This window comes from Leptodactylus fuscus, chromosome 3 (assembly GCF_031893055.1).
Source record: "Leptodactylus fuscus isolate aLepFus1 chromosome 3, aLepFus1.hap2, whole genome shotgun sequence".
Lineage (NCBI taxonomy): Eukaryota > Metazoa > Chordata > Amphibia > Anura > Leptodactylidae > Leptodactylus > Leptodactylus fuscus.
Genome location: NC_134267.1, coordinates 108,193,157 through 108,218,801, shown reverse-complemented (window position 1 = coordinate 108,218,801; position 25,645 = coordinate 108,193,157). Strand labels below are relative to the sequence as shown.

Here is a 25,645-nt window from a genome sequence, read left to right as displayed (position 1 = left end):
GATGAAGCAGTGCTGAATGTGTGTGCTTAGCACACACATTCAGCTCTACTTCATCGGGCTAATAGAATGCATTGGCCAGCGCTGATTGGCCGAATTCCGTACTCTGGCCAATCAGTGCTGGCCAATGCATTCTATTAGCTTGATGAAGCAGAGTGTGCACAAGGGTTCAAGCGCACCCTCGGCTCTGATGTAGCAGAGCCGAGGCTGCACAAGGGTTCAAGCGCACCCTCGGCTCTGATGTAGGAGAGCCGAGGGTGCACTTGAACCCTTGTGCAGCCTCGGCTCTGCTACATCAGAGCCGAGGGTGCGCTTGAACCCTTGTGCACACTCTGCTTCATCAAGCTAATAGAATGCATTGGCCAGCGCTGATTGGCCAATGTATTCTATTAGCCTGATGAAGTAGAGCTGAATGTGTGTGCTAAGCACACACATTCAGCTCTACTTCATCGGGCTAATAGAATGCATTGGCCAGCGCTGATTGGCCAGAGTACGGAACTCGACCAATCAGCGCTGGCTCTGCTGGAGGAGGCGGAGTCTAAGATCGCTCCACACCAGTCTCCATTCAGGTCCGACCTTAGACTCCGCCTCCTCCAGCAGAGCCAGCGCTGATTGGCCGAATTCCGTACTCTGGCCAATCAGCACTGGCTAATGCATTGTATTGGCGTGATGAAGCAGTGCTGAATGTGTGTGCTTAGCACACACATTCAGCTCTACTTCATCGGGCTAATAGAATGCATTGGCCAATCAGCGCTGGCCAATGCATTCTATTAGCGTGAACTGAGTTTGCACAGGGGTTCTAGTGCACCCTCGGCTCTGCTACATCAGATTGCTACATCTGATGTAGCAGTGCCGAGTGTGCATCAGATGTGTAGTTGAGCAAAACTGACTCAGCACTGCTAAGTCTCTGAATTCGCATAGGAATGCATTGGCCAGCCTTCGGCCAATCAGCGCTGGCTCTGCCGGAGGAGGCGGAGTCTAAGGTCGGACCTGAATGGAGACTGGTGTGGAGCGATCTTAGACTCCGCCTCCTCCAGCAGAGCCAGCGCTGATTGGTCGAGTTCCGTACTCTGGCCAATCAGCGCTGGCCAATGCATTCTATTAGCCCGATGAAGTAGAGCTGAATGTGTGTAATTGTGATTTTTGTGAGATAAACTTTTTCCCATAGGGATGCATTGGCCAGCGCTGATTGGCCGAATTCCGTACTCTGGCCAATCAGCGCTGGCCAATGCATTCTATTAGCTTGATGAAGCAGAGTGTGCACAAGGGTTCAAGCGCACCCTCGGCTCTGATGTAGCAGAGCTGAGGGTGCACAAGGGTTCAAGTGCACCCTCGGCTCTCCTACATCAGAGCCGAGGGTGCGCTTGAACCCTTGTGCAGCCTCGGCTCTGCTACATCAGAGCCGAGGGTGCGCTTGAACCCTTGTGCACACTCTGCTTCATCAAGCTAATAGAATGCATTGGCCAGCACTGATTGGCCAGAGTACGGAATTCGGCCAATCAGCGCTGGCCAATGCATCCCTATGGGAAAAAGTTTATCTCACAAAAATCACAATTACACACCCGATAGAGCCCCAAAAAGTTATTTTTAATAACATTCCCCCCTAAATAAAGGTTATCCCTAGCTATCCCTGCCTGTACAGCTATCCCTGTCTCATAGTCACAAAGTTCACATTCTCATATGACCCGGATTTGAAATCCACTATTCGTCTAAAATGGAGGTCACCTGATTTCGGCAGCCAATGACTTTTTCCAATTTTTTTCAATGCCCCCAGTGTCGTAGTTCCTGTCCCACCTCCCCTGCGCTGTTATTGGTGCAAAAAAGGCGCCAGGGAAGGTGGGAGGGGAATCGAATTTTGGCGCACTTTACCACGTGGTGTTCGATTCGATTCGAACATGGCGAACACCCTGATATCCGATCGAACATGTGTTCGATAGAACACTGTTCGCTCATCTCTAGTAATGTCACTTCTTTTTTCCGCTACTAGCTGCCATTTTAGCAGACGGATTTTGAGGCGGATTCCGCTTTAAAATCCGCCTTCAAAAAGCTCCGTGTGAACTATACTTTCCGAGAACTTTTGACTTTTGGCAGTATTTGTGTCATTAATAAATTTTGTAACATACTTTATTACTGTATATGGGAATACTGGCTGTGTAAGATGTAGAGAAAATGAAGGTAGGGCCACTTTAGGCTAGGTTCACACTAGCCCTTGGTTTCAATCCTTCAGATCCGCATGGGGACCCGAAAGACAAACTCTATCCGCTACAAAAGCAGTTTCCCGTGGACCCCATAGTCTATAATGGGTTTCTGCCGATTTCTGTATTGAGAAAAGTGTGTTGCCATTTTCTTTTTGACCAATAGATGTCAGCACAACAGACATACAATTTTGGTTGCTTTCTTGTAAAGAGTACTAATAGTAGTATCTACACTACTGCTATGCTGTTTTGGTAACTTCCATGGAGTTATATATATATATATATATATATATATATATATATATATATATATATATATTCTATTTTTAACATAATTGATGCAGAAAGTAAGAGCTGAATGGACTTGTGTCAAATTGAAAATACATGATGAATATGTTCTGTATTTATTTCCTTTTGTTTCTACATAGTATATAAATTCATTGTGACCTTACTGGATTCTGGACAACAAGATGTCTGCTTCTATGCATGTGGGGTATTGATCAATCTAGCTACAGATAGTAATAAGAAAATTTTATTGAAAAAAGAAGGGGCTGTTGAAAAGTAAGTATTTATTTCAAAAAGGCATTTAGGTACTATAATATTCTTTCTGAATAATGTATATTGTCTGTATGGGTAAATCAGTTATATAATGATATTTTCCGGTTGTAAGTGAAGATTAAAGGGGTTGTACCATTAACACAAATGGCAATAAGTGAACCGAATATGCATTAAGTATTGTTGGTAAAAAAAAATTATTGTCAAAATATTAACATTTTCTGTTTGTAACAGAACTTCCTGGTGTACAAAATGTATAAGATAAGATAATCCTTTAATAGTCTCATAGTGGGGAAATTTCAGCATGTTACAGCAGCATAGTAATACAGATACAGGATAATACACAGTAATATATTACAGACGTAGGCACACATATGTAGAGAAGAGAAGATATACAAGGAGTCCATAGCAGCTAAGGAACAGAAGTAGAAAGAAGGAAGACTTCATAGTCATAATCATTAGTTTTCTGTGCGGAGTGATCTTCGCTAGGACTGATGTAGATTATATAGCCTAGTCGTGGTTGGAAGGAAGGACTTGCGATAGCGCTCCTTCTCACACTTGGGGTGGAGCAGACGGTCACTTACAGTGCTGCCACGTGTGCATTATTCTACTGTGTGCATCATTCTACTAAGGCCGTGTTAGTCATACAGAAATTATGTTGCTCAGATCTTGCATACAGCCTAAATGATATCCATGCTTCTTTCACAGAGGATACAGCAGAAGCTGTACTGTATTCTACTGGGGATCAACATCTAACAGAGCCTCACTAGAATGAAACACACAGACCCTATACATTTTGAACCCAAGTTAGTGCTATAAAAAGCATCAAATTCTGATACTTTTGTGAGAAATATTTTTTTTTAAATAACAATACTTCATAAAGGTACACTAAAATGCATTTCAGTTTATGTATTGCCATTTATATTGCTGCCATAACCCCTTATAGGGTTTTCCCACTAGAAACATTTATTATCACTTATTGACCTCTCAATGGATGTAAATGGAAGTGGCCATTCTTACTTAACCAGGCATTTCATTCATATACACAAGACTCCTGTGCTTATGATCAGTGGGGGTATCCATTGGATAGCGCATAACTTTAAATGACCATACTACACCCCTTTAACCATGCTGGTGCTTTACACACCTCCATGGGATATACAGAAACAGCAAGTATTTATCTGTATGTTGAGTTGAAAGTAGATGAACAAAGTTTTTATAACACAGGTTGGTTGAGTGTTTGCGGGACTTTGGAGGCTCAGACTGGCAGCTGGCTGGATTAGTATGCAAAGCTTTCTGGAACTTCATGGACACTACAACAGATGTAAAACTGTACTTTGGATTCGAAGAGACCAACAAACTTCTGGACCTCTTGTCCTCTTTTCTTGGTAAGACAATGAGGGGAATACATGGTATAGTAGTTATTATAAAACAGCAGTATTAAAATATTCTATCAATGACTGAGAAACAGGTCTAGTTCCTCTTCTTTTTTATTAAAGAGCTGTTTTTGAGCCCCTATGCAACTTTTATGGAATAAAAAAGGTTACAAATAGAGATGAGCGAACACTGTTCGGAACAGCCGTTCCGAACACAACGCTCACAGCACGCTCCCATAGAAATGAATGGAAGCGGCCGGCACGTGGGGGGTTAAGCGGCCGGCAGCCGGCAAAGTCTGCGTGCCAGGTGCTTCCATTCATTTCTATGGGAGCGTGCTGTTTGGATCGGCTGATCCGAACAGTGTTTGCTCATCTCTAGTTACAAACCTGGGATTTGTGACTTTTGTACACCAATTGTTGCAAAAGTTGTATCAAGTGGTATATTTACGCTGCCCTTGCCATAAAAGAGGGGTGATAAATCATCAAAACAACAGATTTTCCCTAAAATGGCATAACTAAAAAGTACATCTGGCCCAGACAAAAGGACGTTTTGTGCATCCCCATACATGGAAATATAAAAAAAATTACGGGTGTCAGAAGATGGTGAATAAAACTATATAAATTTGGTAACTCCAGAATCGCGCTAACCCATAGACAATACAGACACAGGTGGCATGTCATTTTGGCTACAAATTGAACAGCGTAAAAACAAAGCCCATAAGGCTGGGTTCACACCAGTGCTTGAACTTCAGGGTTTCCTTTCCTGAATACGTTTATAAATGAGAAAAGTGCATTTTTTGGAAACCCGGATTGAATAATGCCTGTGGCAGGAAGGGGTTAATGTTATGTTCATTTTTATCTAAAAACACCTTCTTTTACTTTTCTTAAAGATGAACAGATTGTACTTGATTGCTGTGGGAATGTAGACTTAATGGACTACCAAAGGGAATGCTGGGAAGTAGAATTTAAACCTGTGGCTTCACTGCTCCTGGACAAAATTCATAACCATCATTCATATCTGGAGCCCTTGCCAGGTCACGCGTAGTCTCATTGGAAGAATATGAACATTTTCGACTGATCTTCAGCAAGTGTGTCTTCTACCTATCCTGACATCTTGGACTCGTATTGTAATTTATTAATTGCAGAGCAATTGACTTTGGTATGGATTGTACTTTCTATGGTGATTTCAGGAAACCTGCAAACATAATTTTCCATGGAGAAAAAGTTCCATGTATGTAAAAAGTTTTCACGTGTTGTTATCCAGGGCTGTGGTCTGTTTTAACAATAAAACAACCATCTTGGAAGTGTGTTACATCTTGAAATTTGTGTTACAGAATCAGTATTCTCAGGCGTCCCAATATTCTGGAATGACAAAGCGTGACAAATAAGACCAAATGCCTCATTGACACAAACCTTGACCTTAGTGTAGAATAGGCTGGTTCTATATGTGGCCTGGATAACATTGTTCAGCATTAAGAATTGTAAAATTACAATTTTGGGGGCAAGAAGTATACCCCCCGAGACAAGAAACATATGTTTGTTCTCTTCTGCCACTACTAAGTAGATGTTTCACTCTTCTTTTGCTGCTGCCGCTCCTGCATTCCCCTGCGTTTCCCCTGGGGTTTGGTGCCTGCGCTCAAATCTTGTATCGGGGAGGGGTCGTCCTCCGACAGTGGTGATGTCCCATTGCATCTCTCTTTATCTGCGTCCAAACCTAGATGGCTTTGTAGTTACAGAATGGTCAGCCTATCTTCTGGGAAAAGGATGCGCTAGAGCAGACACAGGCTCTGCTGTCAGCAGCCGATCTCTTCTGATTCATTACAAGAGCAATGGGTTGACTCTTCTGAGTCCTTTATATTTTATATAAAACCTTTGTCTATGTTCTATCAGCAGCGTCCTGGAACAGTATGGTGTATCTTGCCTTACAGCAGAGCCTACCTATTGCTACTAGGACAAGCTCTAAGGTGTCCTCTCCCACTCCTGGATCTTGGGAAGTTGAGCTGTGTGACTTTCTGCCTCTGCTCCCAAATCTTGCACCACATAGTGTATTTATCCCAGATGAGTCATGGCAGCTCTACCAGGCAACATGTCATCTGCTATACAAGGTAAGCTGTGTAATATTCCTTTACAGACCTTGTATACTCTGCAGAGATTAACTTTCTCAGCTAATCTGTTTTAGCTGTTTTGCTCCCTGGTTTCAGCTATTATAACTCCTACAGTAACCTGCGTATTCATGTATAGGTCCTATATTTTGCAGGTGATACCATTTGTGCTTTATCTGGTATCCTCTGATCTCGGGTATTATAAAGCTTGGATATCCTGCTAGTCTCAGTTATTAAACAGCATATTCCAGGTGCTATCATCCTAAACTTAGGTATTATATAACTTGTTACCGGTGCTCTCATGCAGTATTGTACGCCTCGGCAAAGTTAGATCCACCCACTTCTAAATTGACTCCCCCAATTTTGATCCATTTCTTTTTATGCTCCCCACACAATATCCTTAATATTATATGCCCCCACATTATAATGTTCTTCTCAAATTGAACACACAATATAAAATCTCTCTCTTGGTGCATCCACAGTTTAATGTCCCACTCCAGCTGCCCCAGTTTAAACTGGGGGCAACTAGAGGGTGACATTAAATTGGAAAGTTAGCTGGTGGGGGAAATTAAACTGGGGCAGCTGGAGGGGGGCTTTAAAATTGGGGCAAATAAAGGGGACATTAAACTGGAGGGTTAGCTGGTGGGGGACATTAAATTGGGGCAACCGGAGGGGGACATTAAACCATGGGGATAACTGAAGGAGGACATTAAACTGTGGGGACAGCTGCAGAGGGACATTAAATTGGGAGCAACTAGAGGGGGACATTAACGTCCCCCTCCAGCTGCCCCAGTTTAATATCCTCCTCCAGTTACCCCCATTTTAATGTTCTCCCCAAGTTTAAGGCCCCTGCCCTCCATCAGATGCCAGCAGAACCTAAAAGACCCTATCTTCCTCGATGTCAATGGTACTCCAAGGACTCCTATACCACCCAAAACATCAATCCAATTCCCAAGACCTTCCAGGATACAGTCCCATGTTAATACATCACTCCCTCCCTTCAGCCTTCTCCAACATGCAGTCCCATGCTAAACAATCCTAAATCTCTCTCCTTCCATCCTGCAGTCCCGCAAGACAGTCCTCACTGCTTCCTGTTCTTCCAGAGCTGTGATGGAAGAGAACCTGCCGTCCTTGGAGAGGCCCTACCCCCTCCTGTGACATCACATCTACCTGGAGCAGTTCCATCTAGACACGGCCGAGCAGGCAGGGACACAGTGATGAAGCAGAGGCTGTCCGTTCTGCTCCAGCTTCACCACTGTATTCAACTCATCTGCTTCCTCTATGGATGTGGATGAGTTGAATCTGGCATATACCTCCTACTTCCTGGGACTGCGCGACACGACCTTGAATCCAGGACTGTCTTGCAGAATTCGGGACAGTTGGGTGGTATGTTATTATGTAGTGATATTTGCTGTTCCCCGGTTACATCAGGTGATGTACTGTGACTGGATTATCTCTGTTCAGATATTCTACAGCATATAACTTCTGTTCAATATTACATATTGCCCTGTATATTTGCAGGTTATATCTGCTGTGATCCCCTCTTGTATCAGGTACTATAGAGTATATAACCTGTGCGACCATGTCATAAACACTACTGATGATGTCTGTGCTGCTCTGGTCACTTCTGGTTTTGGTATTATTAAAGAGGACCTTTCACCACTTTTGGGCACATGCAGTGTTATATACTGCCAGAAAGTCGACAGTGCGCTGATTTCAGCGCACTGTCGGCTTTCCCGATCCGTGCCCGGTGTAAAGAGCTTACGGTGCCGGTACCGTAGTGCTCTATGGTCAGAAGGGCGTTTCTGACCATTAGCCAGAGACGTCCTTCTGCCGCGCGGCGCCAATCGCGCTGTGCTGTGGAGCGGGGAGGAACGCCCCCTCCCTCTGCTCACACAGCTCGTCCATAGACGAGCATTATCAGGAGCGGGAGTGGGGAGTTCCTCCCCGCTCCACAGCACAGCGTGATTGGCGCCGCGAGGCAGAAGGACGTCTCTGGCTAATGGTCAGAAACGCCCTTCTGACCATAGAGCACTACGGTACCGGCACCGTAAGCTCTTTTTACCCCGGGCACGGATCGGGAAAGCCGACAGTGCGCTGAAATCAGCGCACTGTCAGCTTTCTGGCAGTATATAACACTGCATGTGCCCAAAAATGGTGAAAGGTCCTCTTTAAACAATTCTCATTCGTTCTGCAGCAGCACTAATGGGTAAGTCTTTTTTCCCTCTAGCACTGGCCCACCTAGGTAGCAGTGAAACAGTTAAATAACATAATTGATGGTATAAGAACCCCCCTTTATCGCTACGTTTTTCCTTTCCCACAGGGAGTTTTTTCTTTAAGACATATTTTCTTAGTTTGGCTCCAAAGCTTTTCCCAGACTAGGGCTGAGGTTCTCCGATAGCTTTTTTTTAGGGGCATGGAGGCTCCTCTGAGTAAGTGTGAGCTTCTGTAAGACTAGTATGGCGCTAGCAAGCTATTCTAAGAAGAAGTATGCTGTGGTACTTTCCATCATGCGCTAAAGCCACCATTCCAGCTCAGGTCTGCCAGCTCTGCATTCCTTAGTGCATAATGTGCATGGCCAGGATGGCAAGAGTAAGAGGAGCAGGAGGAAAAGTTCAATTACACTGAAAGTAGTACCTATTGCAGCCAATACAGATCTCTGATGATGCAGGTATGGTAGGTCATGATGGGGCGGAGCTCCTGAACCAGGATAGTCTATTTGAACCTGTTGATGACTGAGGGCTGGCATGCTATGTCTGGCAAGCCAGAACCTCAGATACTTAAGGTCAAAATGTCCTCCTGGGGCTTTTCCTGTACTATGTCTCCTCTTGTCTATGTACTAAAGAGAGTCCTCTTCTATGTTTTGCAGATGTCCAGTGGTAAAAAAAAACTCTCTAAGGGTCCGTTCATACGGAGTAAAGTGGCGCTGTTTATGGCGCCGACTTCTCCGCGCTGAAAAAAAAGCCTCCCATTGATTTCAATGGGTGCTACTAGCTTTTTTTTCTACGTGCGGAATTTACCGCTAGAAAAAAAAAGCTAGCGGCACTCATTGAAATCAATGGGAGGCTTTTTTCAGCGCCATAAACAGCGCCACTTTACTCCGTGTGAACGGATAAGAGAGAACATAGGAGTTGTGTTGAATGTCATCAGTTGTTACCTGATGACCATGTGCCTGACATGAAAGTCAAGCCTCTCCCACCAGTTGTCATGCATCTTCTAAAACCAAGCAGAAAACTAAATCTGAACATCTTCCTGAGGATTATCCATCTAACATATACAGCGTTTGCATGCATATTTCTGAAGGTAAACAGATGACTGATAAGGAGGCTAAAAAATATTTTCATTTTTTAAATTGTATATGTCTAGTAAGTAAAAATCCAAAAAATTCAAATAGAAATTTGCTGAATTGATTGACTCTTCTATTTCTACTGAGAGGGATCTTCAGACATCAGGATCAGATTCAGACATGGCGATTTCTGAAGATTATTGTTTGTTTAAAAAAAGAAAATTCTGTTAAGTTAGTTAAACATTCTAAAAAAATATGGAAACAGGACAAACTTTCATATCCTCTCTGGACAGGGAGAGTCTGTTTTATCCCCCCCCCCCAAAAAAAAAAAAGAAAAAAGAATGGCTACAGTCCTTCTGGTGCATCCAGTATTGAAATCCATTATGGAGATGGAGTGAAAATGTACAGATAGAAGATGCGAGCTTGGTTCCAGGTTTAAAACCGTGTACAAATTAGATCCTGGGGAATGTAAAGATTGAGAAGAGCCTGCCAGAGTTGATCCAGCAGTCACAAAACTCTCTAGAAGATTCATATCTTCTTAAAGATCCAATGTATCGCAGAACTGACATTCTGACAAAAGTCTATGTTTATCTAAAGCCGCCATGACAGTCATTCCTGTATCCAGGGATCTGAGATTATGGGTATGTAATTTTGGCTGCACAGTGAATGCTGGAAGAATGAAGCCCATGAAAAAGTTGCACATATGCACTTCTTTTCAATTCCACCCCATTCTGATTTTTTTCCAGCTCCCCAGTATACAGTACAGAATAATAAATGGAACCATTATGAAGAACAATTTGTCCCACAAACATTAAGATCCCATATGGTTCTGTGAATGGAAAAATAAAAAGTTACGGGGTTTGGAAGGCGGGAAGTGTATGTGTGTGTGTGTGTATATATATATATTTATATATATAATTAATGTAGAAAAGTGTGGTGCGTAAATGGGCTACCAGAGGCAGACATATGTCCATAGCAAGGCAAAACTACCATGTCTGGTGCATAACCCCACCCACGAGACACAGCCCTTAGATGACTTTCCTTATTCTTTGACCTTGATTGAATACTTTGTAAGCATTTTGCAACATAATCTAAGTCGTGATCATTTCTAAGTAACATGCTGCATGACAGATCATGGGAACGTTTTATCAGCACAAGGTGTCCTTACGGTGAAACCAATATAGCAAAGAAAAATTGTTCTCGTCTACCACATGAACCAGATTCGTTTAAGGTAATATCTTTGTGCTGCTGAAGTTACAAGTTATACGTCACTATGTCGACAGCAGCCGGGTCTCTCCCAAATCTTTTCAATGCTAATGATCCCATTTGAAGCATGGCCAGAGATTTCAGACCTTATCACAGAAAACTTATTCTGCTCATGACTTGGTGGTATGAACATGAGGTTAATGATTGAATGGCCTATTTTCATTTTGTTCTTCTAGAGCTTCTTAGAAATATATAGCTCTTGACGTATTTGGTTGATAGAAAGCATTCTGATGTCTAGAAGAGAACTCATCCTGCCATGACTACCACCATTGGTTCTCTTCTTAGTTTTATACAGTATACCAGTGTTTCCCAAACTTTTTGAGTCGCGGAGCACTATTCAGGATAGAAATTCTGTAGGGAGCACTTAATATATTTTACCTAAAACCTACATAGGTGCCAAAGATAACGAGCAATATTAACAATAGGGGGAGGATTTCTAAACAAATTTATATTAGATATTACATTTTCTATTAACTTTATTCAAAATTTTTTCTTTTTCAATCACAGTTAAAAAATAAGGAACTTAACTACATATAACGAAAAACAAAAATCCACAAAAACACCGATCCTATTTCTTAAATCGAATTACTTCAGCATCAGTAATCTCTTCAACACTGTAATTGAAAAGTCGTATCATCCAAATCTGATTCTGGATAATCACAACATCTATATTTTAACTTTTTAACATAATATCTGAACATACCTGTTGGATGTTGAAGCTGCTGCTCCTACTGGAGGGTCTGTGTCAGTGGTATTAAAGAGGACCTTTCACCAATTGGGGCACATGCGGTTTTATACACCGCTAGAAAGCCGCTCGTATTGTGCGGTCACTCGATCCTTGCTGCGTCAGTTTAGTTCTCGCATATTTGCAGTTATTCGCCACGTGTTATTCGAAAAACATTCCTAATTTGGTTGTTCAGCAATGGATTGCTGGTTGAAGACTGGATCCTTCAGAAAAGCATTAAAGAGGACCTTTCACCTCCTAGGGCACATGCAGTGCAATTAGCGCACTAATGGCTTTCCCATTCTGTGCCCCCGTTGAAGAGCTATCGGTGCCGATACCGTAGCTCTTCACTGTCAGAAGGGTGTTTCTGACAGTCAGTCAGGAACGCCCTCCCTCTCAGTAGCGCCTATTGCGCTGTACTGTGAGAGTGGTGAAGAACACCTCCCTCCCCTCCTGATAGTACTCATCCATAGACAAGTACTGGGGTGTGTCATCACTGGGCGGTAAGCAATGCCCCCCTCTCACAGTACAGCACTATAAACGCTGCTGTGAGGAAGGGCGTTCCTGACTGACTGTCAGAAACACTCTTCTGACAGTGAAGAGCTATGATACCAGCACCGATAGCTCTTCACGGGGGGCACAAAACGTGAAAGCCGATAATGTGCTGAATTCAACACACTGTAGGCTTTCTAGCGGTATATAAAAATGCATGTGCCCTAAGAGGTGAAAGGTCCTCTTTAATGCTTTTCTGAAGGATCCAGTCTTCACCCAGCGATCCTTTGCTGAACAACCAAATTAGGAATGTTTTTCTAATAACACGTGGTGAATAACTGCAAATACGTGCAAACTAAACTGACACAGCAAGGATCGAGTGACCGCACAATACGAGTGTGAAACATGACTAAAGCACTTCCATCCATAGGTACAGGTTGTTCGGCGAATATACGAGATCGGTGTATTGAGCCAGAAAGGGCAGTCTGAGACCAGTTTGGGAGTGCCGTCCGACTGTGAAGCATTAATCCGCCGGCATCATATATTCACTGAACAGACCGAACTGCCACGCCGGTAGAATATTAGGAGTGCATGTGAACCAGTATATCAATTTTGAAACCCTTCACATTCACCTATTTATTGTTAACCGTTTATTATCACCATATCGCGGAGGAGCTGTAGATGGCTCGCAGAGCACTTGGTGCTCCAAGGAGCACAGTTTGGGAAACACCGCATTATACGATAGAAAATATGCATCAACAGAAGCAATGAAACATAGTATAAGAAATATATAGTAGTATTTCACCAGTACTTACTTATCAGGCGCAGAAGTCTTAAGGAGAATACCATAAAGTGTGCATGCAGTGATGTCAAAATGGGAGTTTCCAGGTCAGTCATGGCAGAGGAGAGCAGTGAAGGAGGAGAATTTGTGGAGGAATGCCGTGAGTTGACCATATTCTATTCAAGACAGGTTAAAATCAGGGTGAGAGGCACGCAACTATTCCAGAGGGAGAATGGCGAGTTCCCAGCAACCTAGCATAGTCTAACCTTGACATTCTGCCATGCCTAAGCATTTATCCGTGAAACAGCACAAAGAGGGAATATAAGATTGCGGAAGAGAGGGTAGAAGAGGCCAGGGACTCTAGCAACATGGTCTCTACAACACATATTACATCCCAGATCTCAGAAGAAATGGGACAACAGGAAGGTGTGCTTTATAGTTCTGAGCAATAGTGGGCCAGGGCCCTGGCAGAGAAGATGGCATAAAGGAATTCAGCCTCTATCGAGACCCACTGCTTGTCTGCACCACAGCAGCACCAATCGAAGAGGTAAAGCAAAACTGCAGATCAATAATATAGTCTAGGATCTGGTAAACCTGTGCCCATGCCGCTTTTACATCGCAACCCTCACAAACAAATAGTCCAAGAGCGTCTTAAACAATGGTAAGTAGTTAAAGACAGTAAAAATGAGAGGGATCATGTGGGATCTGAATCCCTAAGTATGTAATGGAGTTGAATTGCCACTTAGGGTGCATGCACACTACGTAACGCCGGGCGTGTATGAGAGCTGTACACGCCGGCGTTACAGCAGGGCTGCCGAACACTTCCCATTCACTTCAATGGGAGCACTCGTAACAGCGGCGTTTACGAGCGCTCCCATTGAAGTGAATGGGAAGTGTTCGGCAGCCCTGCTGTAACGCCGGCGTGTATGGCTCTCATACACGCCCGGCGTTACGTAGTGTGCATGCACCCTTAAACTGGAAACTATCTGCAAGGTGAGCTACCTCTGATTGTGGTAAAGTAATTTTAAGGAACTCACTCTTTGACAAATTAACTTTATAGTTGAGGGCAACACAGTGGCTCAGTGGTTAGCACTGCAGCCTTACAGCGATGGAGTCCTGGGCTCGAATCCTGCCAGGAACAATATCTGCAAAGGAGCTTGTATGTTCTCCCCGTGTTTGTGTGGATTTTATCTCATTGTACAAAGACATACTGATAGGGAGAAAAAAAAAAAAAAAAAAAAGTACATTGTGATCTCTATATGGGGCTCACAATCTACATAAAAAAGATTAACTTTATAGTTGCTCAAATGTCCAAAGCAGCTGAACTTGTGCAGCATTGATGGGAAGGAGATAGATGGTTAAATGACAGAGCAGAACGTCGGCATAGAGCACCACCTTAATCTGATGACTACCCACCTGGAGGCCATGGATGCTAGGACAGTGACAAAGTGCCACTGCCAGGTCTTCCATATCAAGTGCACAGAGAAGTGGCAACAGAGGGCATCTCAGCCAGGTGTCATTTCAGAGTGGAAAAGTCTCAGAAACCCTATTAGCCCTCCCTCTAGCCAAAGTGTCGCCGTGGAGAGTATCCGACCCAGAAAACCCAGCCCAACTCCTACTTGTTGAAGGCTAACGCATAGGAATTCACAGTGTACTCAAATGTTTTATCCGTGATCACTGAGAGTAGACACGGGAAAACTACTAGCACAGGCCAACGAGATCGCCAAAACAGTTTTGCAGAAGCTAACCTGATTAGTATAGATCAGGCCCAGCATCACAGGGGATAGGCGGTTGGCCAATAGTATAGAGAACAGTTTAATGTCTACATTGATGAGAGATCAGGTGATAGCTGGTGCAACAGGTTGGATTCTTGCCAGGTTTCAGGATGACTTTAAGGCCAACGGACTGGTTACCGAATGGTTTAGTGCCATCCACACCATTACTAAATACCTGAGTATTTAGTCTGGGAGAAAAAGTCCCAAAAACATTTATACAAATGGGTAGTGAACCTGTCTAGGCCAGGGGATTTACTCGACGGAGAGGGCTGGATAGCTGTTGAGATCAAGGAGAGTCCTAATTGAGTCAGCACTGGGTAGAGGAGTTTGTGACATAATTCCTAATTTTTTTCCCTAAGGGATTCCAGGGGAAAGGTAAGCGTAGAGGTCGTGATAGTAGGGGCAAAAGGCCACGGCAAGGTGAATGTGACATTGTAACATTGGCCTTACTTGTAACAAATACCATTTGTGCTACAGAGAAGTTCATGCCCTTTCTCTTCCTTACCACTTCATGTCAGCCTCACCCTTTGATATATTGGTCATTTGTATTAGAACACAAAAGTGGAAGACAACCCCTGCATGAATGTAGAAGTGGTCACCTGTCAGGCCACATGCAACCTGGGAGTTTCTGTAAGTCTTTAATTCCTCTAAACAGGTTATAAAATAAGGCCAGACAATATTAGATTTAATAAAAACACCTCGTGAATACATTGTTCCTTTAAATGACCCATATTATGAAAACGCCAGACTGAAGTACAGAATTTGGCTTTGACACCTCATTAAAATGGATGCACTGCCAGACCACTGCTCCATTCAGAATGGGGGAAGTTTTACAGTACTATCAGTGGTCAAAGCTGCGGTTTCAAAAACGCATTAAAAAAAATAAATAAAAAATGAACATGGCATTTATACTTGTGGAAACACTGGCGCTTCCGTATAAGCATAATAAGGGCAGAAATTCCAAGACGAAAACTGTACAATGCTGAAGGGAAAAATAAAACTGAAAAACACACTTTTTTTTTTTTTTTGCTGAGGTTTGCTATGTGGGGCCTTACCCTAAATTCTGCAGTCGCTGTAGGTTTTCTTCTGCCGTGGGAGCTACAACCTCTGTACTAAGAGTCAGCACACCGAGCTAGCACCATACATGTAAGGCAGGGATCGTGTCCCACTCTGTCATACATTTATGGCACTTGATGGGAAGGGATTAATATTCTATTAGAGTAAATAAATACAAAAACATTTTTTTTTCTTTTTATTTATTTAGAAAATATCAATAATACTGAAAAAGCGTCAAAAGATATTTACCAGTTTATACTTCCAGAATACAAACCCTTCCATACATTTGTTTTCCAAAACCAGCTATTTTTTTCTTTTAACATTCACATCTTGATCAAGTTTGAAACTGTAAACCGCGGGTGTTTTTCAGCAGCAGCGAATGACTAGGTCAGATTGGCCAACTGCATCCCTCTACCCTGACTGCTGCCACAACACAGCAATGTGATAAACCAAAGTGTGCATCCCACAACCAAGAGGTATTCCACATTCCCTGTAGTCAGAGGATTGAACAGACCTTCAAAAGCGTGAAGAGAACAAAGTATATATACACACAGCTTAAGGAAGACAAATTCCAAGTGTTATATCTCACAGCTTTTTGTACAGCAATAAACACAGCCATTGCTCTAGCTGTAAATCTGTAAAGTATGATTGGAGATTTGACAATTGCTGTATATGGCAAAAACATGCACAAGTGTATGGGAATGCACACTTTCTGTATGATGATGTAACAAGGCTCAGGTTGTAGCAGTATCCGTACGAGTTTATATAGCTTAATAGGAACGCCCGCATCTTCTCAACAACAGGAGAGCAGCACCACTATAGTCCCAGTGGGAAAACAAAGCACACGTTTCCCAGTCCATCCTCATACTTCCAAAGAGTCCATCACTGCAAAAAACACGTAACACTGCTGAATTCTATAGAGCAGACTTGTAAGTGTTTAGGAGTTGCAGGATTGCAAGGCGGTATGTCTTTCACAACATTCAACTGTCCGTCTAGAAGAAACCAGTCAGCTGATATGATGGGAATTATGGCACAATGGACTTCTGAAAAAAGTAGCTACCAAAAAGGCAAGGGAAGTCAGCAGTCCAGAGAGCAGATTTCCCTGTGGAACATTCATTGTGGGATGTCACTGAAGACTGCGCAGTCAGGTCATATACCAAGTGATTGCTCTCAGAGCATAAAGGAGCTCAGCTTGCATCCTCGCTTCCATAAGAAGCAAATTAACATGAACCTGCAGAACAAGAGAGAAGTGTTACAGTTTAGAGGGGTAAGATATATTGTAGCTGGAAACCTGATACATATTCACTGCAAAGTATGAAGGCCACAAAAGAACTAAACTAAATGATAAATTCAGCAATATTCTGTTGTGACAGTGTAAGAGCCAGAAAAGGAACCCTATAAATAACGACTAAAAATGGGTCAAAAATCGGCATCTAAAAACCAGATCTGAAAACCGATAGTAGTGGTAGGCCATGTTCAACTTACATTTTACATATTTTATGTTCCGTGCAAGTGTTAGGAAAGCTCCCAGTGCTTAAATCATATTTATTAAGGGAGTCTGTCAGCAGCAAAATTGGTATCAAGGTAATGACAGTACTTTGGAAAGTATAAGCAATCATACAAAAGTGGGAAAAAAATTCAGTATTTTATTCTTATGCAAGTAAGGTAAAATAGGCTTCAGGGGCATCTCTTCCCCTGCTGGGGCTTTGCTTTAGGTAACCAACCCTAACGCCACACAGTGTGTTACAAAGTAGGAGAGGTCACTCATGAAACATGGGGCAGAGCAGGGTGGCAGTTACCTGGAGCAGATTGTGAAGCTTCAGCAGAAGCCCTTTTCAGCTAATGTGCACAAGAATAAAATTGAAATTTGAAGATTGAATTGCAATGCATAATAAAAAGGCAGTCTCAAGTGTAGAAGCCACTCTACAAGGTACTGTCATTATACCAATCTTCTGCTGAAAGTTTCGCTTTATGTTCTTAGTCATCCTACAGTAGTCAAGAGTGTTCTTTTGGACTATCAGGCTGTCATGCTTCAGCTTACCCTTTTCTGCACTAAATGTACAGTAATATTTCACTCTTGATCCCCTACTTGAGTACCTGTTACAGTATATAGCTTTATGTAGGAGTGCAGAAGGTAACCTGCAGACTAAAATACACCGATAATACAGTGTACAACATATACTTTTTTTTCTCAAAACGAAGTCGAGTCTAATCTGGCACCATTACGTACTGGTTGTAGATACTCTCTTTAGGATAGCAGCCACTGAAGCAAATCTGACAAACTACAACATAATCAGGTCTTAAAAATACATGTCTGGTCTTTAGTTTTTACTATAAACAATCAGGTCTTTAAGAGTGACCTATATATGCCCACTAATCCAGATAGTGTTCTAAAGATATAGCGGAGCATAGCTCACCTTCTCAGAATGCCTGAACTGCCTCCAGAAGCTGTCATATATTCTTTTGGTTGTCTTCTCTGGACTACACACCACATTTTTAATGTAAACTTTAAAGCTGCGGTCCAGTAACTGATTTATTTCTCCATAGTCATAATCATCATACCTGTGAGAAAAATATGGTTGAAATATAAGGATGACAGAGCACAATGTGACAAACCCATGTAAATCATATAACTACTACAATACGGGCAATGAACGTGATCCTGCTTCCATCACTATACACTAAGACATTTTTCTCTATCAGTATGTCTTTGTAGAATGGGAGGAAATCCATGCAAACACGGGGAGAACATACAAACTCCTTGCAGATGTTGTACCTCGCAGGATTCAAACCAAGGACCCCCGCGCTGAAAGGCTGTAGTGCTAACCACTGAGCCACCGTGTTGCCCCATATAAAACTGTATTTAGTACATGGATTCCTAAAACATTGGCGCTTTATTTTTTTCCCATTATTCCCCAACTTGTAATTAACTGAGTCCCAACTACTATGAACAGAATCTCTCACCTTATTCCAAACATACAATGCACATAGTTCCATATGGCCCGCCGCAATGTTGAGGTATCTACATCATTGTGCATTGCCATGGTGTTATAAGTAAGGTTGTATGCAATATGGAACTTTTCATCTAGTAGCTGCCCAACGTCTGGATAAAGACGATTCACTAAGGAGTAGCCATGGTCTTCCCAGCTGAAATCCTGGAAACAAAACAAATATGGTTTACCATAAAGCTCTTCTACTTCTCTATGACTTTCAGATAAACCTATAAACATTCCCCCCGAAAGACTTGTGTTTATGAGCCTATTGTTGATCAGCTGATCGCTGCCGCTTTTTTAAATCTTTTAGTCCAAAATTTGATTACTTTTATAATATATCTGTATATGGGATAGAGCTCTAAAACACCAATACACAGTGTTAAAAGAAATCTGAAGCCACTTTAGGATATGGAGGTTTCTTTATTACAAAATAGATTTCTACACAACTTTCCTGTATCGTGCAATGCAAAAAGAAATGTAAAATTACATTATATATGCAATCAATAGCAACAGGTCCTTAATGGGGGCTTTCAGTCTTGTGATACTGATGACCTATGCTTAGGATAGGTGATCCATATCAGATGGTGGGGGGCTGTAGCACATTCACTGATGCTTAAACCCAGCATAGCCACTGCACAGTGGATGGCAGTCTGTCTCTGTCCACTGTGTGATTCTGGTGTCCCCCACAAAGCTGATATTCATGACCTATCCTTATAAATTGTTGATAGATTGATTATCCAGTACTTTGAGAATAGTCTGATTCTAACCTAATTTATAAAGATTTACCAACTACAATACCCCCATCAAAGCATGTACATAGGCATTGCTTTATCAATATGTGATCCCTTACAAAAAACATCCTTTTTGTGGTAGCTGTAGAAGTCTTACCTGTACTCGGAATGTGGGAACATGCAGCCCGCGGCGAGAGAAGTCTTTGTAGCCATAACTTGTGTCTTCAAAATGTTTTGAGACCTCTCTGGATGGTGGAGGGTCTTCATCTTCTATGGAGAGGCACAGACATTAATCTAATGTGCCAATGCTATACTATAAGAGATTTAAACACTCTCTGCCAGTGTTATGTTAGACTACAATAATAATTGATAGAACATTGTAGTCTATCTTTCAAGCACTTCCATACCTGTAGCAAAAACAAGCATGCTCTCAGTCTTCTCCTTTTCAAAGCGAGTAGCCATTTCTTCCTGACTCGCTTCTTCTTCATCTCTACATTCTTGAAGCTGTTTCATTTTCTCCATGAGAACTTCAACTTCACAAGAAGAATCAGAGGTCTAGAGAAAACAAGTGAGAACAATTCAATATAAGCACATGACTGTTTATATACATTATAATTAATAAACATCACTTTATTCTACAAAAGGTAAAATGTAAAATTATTTTGTTACAGATACATAATAATATTTTGTTCTTTACAATGCCAGATAATAAATTGGATTTTTAGAGATTTGGTTTTTCAACGGTTTATCTGTAGGGGAGACTCATGTCTCCTAGCCAGAGGACCTAAGGTGGCATTTCTCGCCTCAGCAAAGTGCTGCAGACATTAGACAACTTCTCTCTATCCTGACACCTACAGCTGGAACAGGAACCATACTGCTCTATGCAGTTTCCATACATCCCATAGAGGAGAATGCAAGCAACAGAAACAGGCTTACACAACTGATCCACACTGTTTCTGTAGCTACTATTCTTCTCTTTGGGAGTTACTGGAACAGAGGCATAGCTCATCTGTTCCCAGTAGCCATGCCTTAGGGGTGTTTCTTTGGCTTGTATTCACTCTCTGCTTTAGATAACTGCTACTCAGCGCCCCCCCCCCCCCCCCCTTGAGTGACATCTTCCATTTTATCTCACTCTATCTGCAGTGATGGGTGACTGTCTAGAGCAGAGAGTGAAGCCCCAACAGGTGAAGACAGACCCCTAAAACTCTTCTCAGACTACCTGCATACACAAAAAATGCTGATTATGAAAATGGAGCTGTAAGGCAGAATAAAAAATACAGTTTTGGAAAGTGTAGCTGCCCTACAAAGTACTGTCATTAGTGTGATCCTGATTTACCTACTGACAGACTGCCTATAAAGTAATATCTGGCACCATGACAAAGACACCCTTTTCACAAAAGAGAGACTACCGACAATCTAATAGGAATCATCTTTACTAGCCAACTTACCAGGCTTCCTGCTGTCTGGCGGCTCTCATTTCCTCCATGGTTGCCATTTGTTATGTCACAAATGCAATAGTTACTGACAGAGGGGGGACGGAAGGTGTGCCCACCATCACTATGGATTTCAGGACTTATTCCACAGCCAAATGTGAAGGAAGCCAATGAGTGATAGTGTGCAAGAAGAACAACTGCATGGATCAGCTCTGCCAAAGACCAACTATGCTCTCCAGTTTTTAACAGTTGCTGGAAAATAAACAAACACGTGTCAGTCAGCGCTATTAGATGCCGCAATGCTGGCAAAAGGTCTTACTGCAATAGTGCCTGCCTGATAAAGGAGCCTATGAGGGTTTACCTCTATGTGTTCTTTTGTGATCAGCCAAGGTCTGTGCGCCAGCAATTTGTTCAGCTCTCCTAGATTACGGAGCTTCAGGGGAGCATTTTCAAGACCATTTAACCACTTTTGGTCCCCTCCACTCTGAATAAAATCGTTGACGTGTAGGTTAACAAGGTAGGAACACTGATGCCTGGCTGCAGCCTGAAAAAAGTGCAACACATAGAAACATCACCATAAGTAAATTTTCTGGTGTAAAACGTATAGAAACAGTTGCAAAGTTTGGTGAATGTCTGTTCTTTGCATCCCATACACCATTTTTATGAAATGTGGGCATGAGGAAGATGAAGATAAAAGGGATGAGACTGCAACAACTAGTTAAGAGCTGGAGTAGATTTGTGATAAATGTGTATGGAAGGCAAGAAATGAACCTCTTAATAAATTAGGCACTTTCTTTATTCCAGGGGAGATGAAGACTGGAGTAGGAAGACTGGAGTAGGAAGACTGGAGTAGGAAGACTGGAGTAGGAAGACTGGAGTAGGAAGACTGGAGTAGGAAGACTGGAGTAGGAAGACTGGAGTAGGAAGACTGGAGTAGGAAGACTGGAGTAGGAAGACTGGAGTAGGAAGACTGGAGTAGGAAGACTGGAGTAGGAAGACTGGAGTAGGAAGACTGGAGTAGGAAGACTGGAGTAGGAAGACTGGAGTAGGAAGACTGGAGTAGGAAGACTGGAGTAGGAAGACTGGAGTAGGAAGACTGGAGTAGGAAGACTGGAGTAGGAAGACTGGAGTAGGAAGACTGGAGTAGGAAGACTGGAGTAGGAAGACTGGAGTAGGAAGACTGGAGTAGGAAGACTGGAGTAGGAAGACTGGAGTAGGAAGACTGGAGTAGGAAGACTGGAGTAGGAAGACTGGAGTAGGAAGACTGGAGTAGGAAGACTGGAGTAGGAAGACTGGAGTAGGAAGACTGGAGTAGGAAGACTGGAGTAGGAAGACTGGAGTAGGAAGACTGGAGTAGGAAGACTGGAGTAGGAAGACTGGAGTAGGAAGACTGGAGTAGGAAGACTGGAGTAGGAAGACTGGAGTAGGAAGACTGGAGTAGGAAGACTGGAGTAGGAAGACTGGAGTAGGAAGACTGGAGTAGGAAGACTGGAGTAGGAAGACTGGAGTAGGAAGACTGGAGTAGGAAGACTGGAGTAGGAAGACTGGAGTAGGAAGACTGGAGTAGGAAGACTGGAGTAGGAAGACTGGAGTAGGAAGACTGGAGTAGGAAGACTGGAGTCTTGATAAGTCTCCCCCAGTTTGTTTTACCCTGAGTTCCAAAATTATACAATTTCACAATTATGGAGGCTGTGTACAATGCTGTAGGTGTATCTGATGACAAGAAGTTCGTAGCCCACACTTACCATAATCCCTATGTAGTGCTGGTAACAGGCAGGTAAGGGGCCATCCATCTGTAACAAGTAATGCTGAGTTTTCAGAAAGCTTTCTAAGTATTGCAGATGAAAAACCATCACTAGGGTGATATTATCCAGACGACCCATATCTGCAAAAGCATCAGAAAACACTGTGTGCATATTTGCATCCTCGGTTCCAACTTGGAGAATCTGTAGAGAGTAAAGGGCTAAACTGAGCACTTCATAGACAGGAAAAAAACAAAAAACAAAAAAAAAACAAAAAAAACAAACAACTAACTACCTGTAACACAAAAAATACATAATTGCTTTATCAGCGGAGGCCTTCTATAAGTGCTAGAAGCCTTCTCATAACATTGAAACAGAAGTTTCATAGTAAATTATTTCTACAAAAGCATGAAGGAGAAAAAAAAAAATGAAATAACCAACCTCTTCTTCAGGGATGAATCTGCTAGGCCCCTGACCGACAGGGCGAGGGATTCGGATACCCAGTTCCTAGAAGGAAGAACAATCCAAGCGTTATTTCCTTCCAGGCACTTTTTCAGGAGTGATCAGTTCGTATTCACAGTTGTGCTGCTCATTGCACAGACAATGGTAGCCCCGAGGAGACGCAATGCCTACACTCTTATTAGCTATTGTCCTGGCACGCTATTCATACTGTATGATGAAACAGGGTTCAGAACCAAGAAAATTAATACACTTTAGTATAAAATAATACCATCAAAGATGGGTCTAAGACACTCCCTCAAGTGTTCCCAAGACCAAGGATGGAGCAGAATACCTAAAGGGAAGCCACCACACACAGTTCAATCTGTAGGCAGTATGTTATAGAGCAGAAGGAGTCAATATACAGCATAAAGTGTGTTCTGTGAAAAGGATTCAGTAATCTTGTCATTTATCCATTGAAATCCTTGCTTCTTCCATATTGAGAAATAAAAGAGGCAGTCCTCTCTGACTGTATGTACAGATTGCTGTCGATCACTGGTAGGTCTGCCTCCTCCACTTCTCAGCATAGAAAGAGCCATCAATTCAATGGATAAATAAGTGACATCATACTGAACGTTTTCACACAAAACTACATATCAGCTCTGTCTGCTATATACCACACTACCTACAGAAAGAACAGCATTTTCCATGTGACGGGTTCCCCTTTCAACTTCAGGAGCCAGTTTGACTTTTATTGCCAAAACCGTACCTTGCAGAGACTGAGAAAAACGAACATAGGCAACCATTTTGGCACACAGACAACTGAGGTCTATCCAGTCATGTAATAATATGTTATTTTCACAATCCCTAAACCCAATACTACTAGACAATGATGCCATATTTGCTGTTTTATGACTGCACACAGTAATACAATGTATAACAACTTGTAACTCGACACTTTGGGATAATAAAATGGATAATACACTATAACCTACTGGCTAACATAGCGCACAAACCTAGAAGTACTAGAGACCTGATCTAATGCTAGCACTTTCTCTGGAAGGCACACTCCTTTGTTCCCCAACAGGTAGCCTGTATTTACTGCAGAGCATTGCATCACGTATCATACCTGCACATACACAGCTGCACTTCTGCCAACCTCAATAACATGGGGCTGCAGGTAACGCTCCATTCCTTAAGAATAACTGTGCTCTAGAGGTTATCCGGATATCAAATATAATGCAATATATAAGGAAACATTTCTTACAAGACTTTTGCAACTCTTGTAAGATTGGGTATAGTAATGTGCAGTGTCCATGCAACCGGCATCCCTGCCCCCTGCACAAGAGCAGACTAGCCCCTACATGTCTCAGCAGACGTATCGGCTCCTATAGATCACAGCCACTACTTGCTTTGTGCTCAGTTGATGCAACACTGCGACATGGCTCGGCACAGCAGATTGCCTGATCGCTGCCAAAGTGAATGAATGACAAGCACTTGGCCCTAAAGGGGGCGCATTAACCAGAGCTGTGGGGGCAGACGCTTTTCTGGAAAACAACGATCCCAAGCAGTGCCGACCGGCAGCTTCCTAGAAAGCGGCGCTTCTCCATAGACGTCTCCAGCACAATGCATTGCCGAGCCCAGTGCACAGCAGCCAGCTCTGCAGCATCACCTAGCCGGCCGGCTCCTCCGGGCTCACCTTCACTTGGTTGTTGCACACTCCGCTGCAGCGGCTGCAGATGATTTCTGGCCCCGACATAGCCGCCCGTGGTGACAACCTCATGGCTATTGTACTCAGTGATATACACCGCTGTGGGGACTGTGACAGGAGGGAGTCAGCAGGTAGGTGCACGTCTGTCTGTTCCAGCTATTGTTAGGAGTTGCACAGCTTGGCTGAACCTCCTCACACCCCTCTCTGCAGCACAGACAGCGAGCACTGCCCTGCACTCAGCTTCATAAACAAGTCCTGGTGGGACGAGGCCAAAGCCGACAAACACGCCCCCATCAAAGGCTCCACCAATCCGAATGCACTTAGAGCCGAAGGCTCAGCCAATGAGGAGAGCCCGAAGACCCTGATGAAATGAGGCGGGATTGTAAGCCGGCCTGACGTAATGTGGGCGGGATCCAGGCTGTGAAAAACAAGATGCTCTGAAAAACACCAGGCTCGGCAAACAGCTCTCTTTTTTTCTTTTTGTCTTAACTCGTTGAAGGCTGGAGCTGTGTCCAGAAACCCTGGGCTAGTCCTACCTGCACTGGTCAGGTCCTCACTGTAGTGACATGGCTGACATGTCTCCTTACAAGTCTGCCTCAGAACAGACAGAATAGTAAGAGAAGAAGAAAACAACTTTTGTTTATGACATAATAAATCCCACAGCCAGATAACATGTGTATAAGTAATGTGGAAGGTGGCCAAGTCCTGACACTAACTCCATCTTTTTATGGTTGGGGCCATGGTGCCTGCTATCTGCTACTGGCAAAGACAACAAAACCTGACTTATTTCCTCACTACTACAAAACAATGTCTATAATGGTGTATTTGGTTTCTGGCTAGAGCTGCTGCACAGTAAGGCCCCATGCTCACAACACTGAAACATGGACATGTAAGAGTTAATTTATGGATGCCCTTATAGAACAATGGCAGTCCATGGGTACACACACATCAGTGAACACAACCTCCTATTTTTGTCATTTTATTTCCACCCT

At 42.9% G+C, this 25,645-nt stretch overlaps 2 protein-coding genes across 3 annotated transcripts in view; one reads left to right on the top strand and one right to left on the bottom strand.

The window, feature by feature from the left end:
* The window catches only part of ARMC2 (armadillo repeat containing 2), a 133,533-nt gene extending 128,149 nt beyond the window's left edge, over positions 1-5,384 (top strand). The window contains exons 16-18 of the mRNA XM_075268135.1: positions 2,621-2,753; positions 3,975-4,135; positions 5,014-5,384. Coding sequence (XP_075124236.1) covers positions 2,621-2,753; positions 3,975-4,135; positions 5,014-5,168 — 449 coding nt within the window. The 3' untranslated portion in view covers positions 5,169-5,384. The remainder of the gene's footprint in view (positions 1-2,620; positions 2,754-3,974; positions 4,136-5,013) is intronic.
* A 10,776-nt stretch (positions 5,385-16,160) lies between these two features.
* LOC142197674 (sestrin-1) lies at positions 16,161-24,893 on the bottom strand. Of its 2 annotated transcripts, none has more exons than XM_075268154.1 (10): positions 24,642-24,893; positions 22,946-23,011; positions 22,508-22,708; positions 21,124-21,306; positions 20,778-21,014; positions 19,737-19,884; positions 19,487-19,599; positions 18,570-18,760; positions 18,023-18,167; positions 16,161-16,836 (listed from the first exon to the last, which is right to left on the bottom strand). In XM_075268154.1, exons 1-10 carry the CDS (start codon positions 24,723-24,725, stop codon positions 16,750-16,752), a joined length of 1,455 nt encoding a protein of 484 aa, XP_075124255.1. In that variant the 5' UTR covers positions 24,726-24,893; the 3' UTR covers positions 16,161-16,749. The 2 variants fall into 2 exon arrangements, with proteins under 2 accessions (XP_075124255.1, XP_075124256.1); XM_075268155.1 differs by having other exon boundaries at positions 19,487-19,596.
* Between the last annotated feature and the right edge of the window lie 752 nt (positions 24,894-25,645).

Bases quoted from the DNA above. Each gene is read 5' to 3' on its own strand.
- LOC142197674 (XM_075268154.1), bottom strand. From the start codon at position 24,725: ATGAGGTTGTCACCACGGGCGGCTATGTCGGGGCCAGAAATCATCTGC. The intron at 22,709-22,945 runs GTTGGTTATTTC...TACTCTCTACAG, and splicing joins GATTCATCCCTGAAGAAGAG to ATTCTCCAAGTTGGAACCGA. The intron at 21,015-21,123 runs GTAAACCCTCAT...TTTATTTTCCAG, and splicing joins TCACAAAAGAACACATAGAG to CAACTGTTAAAAACTGGAGA.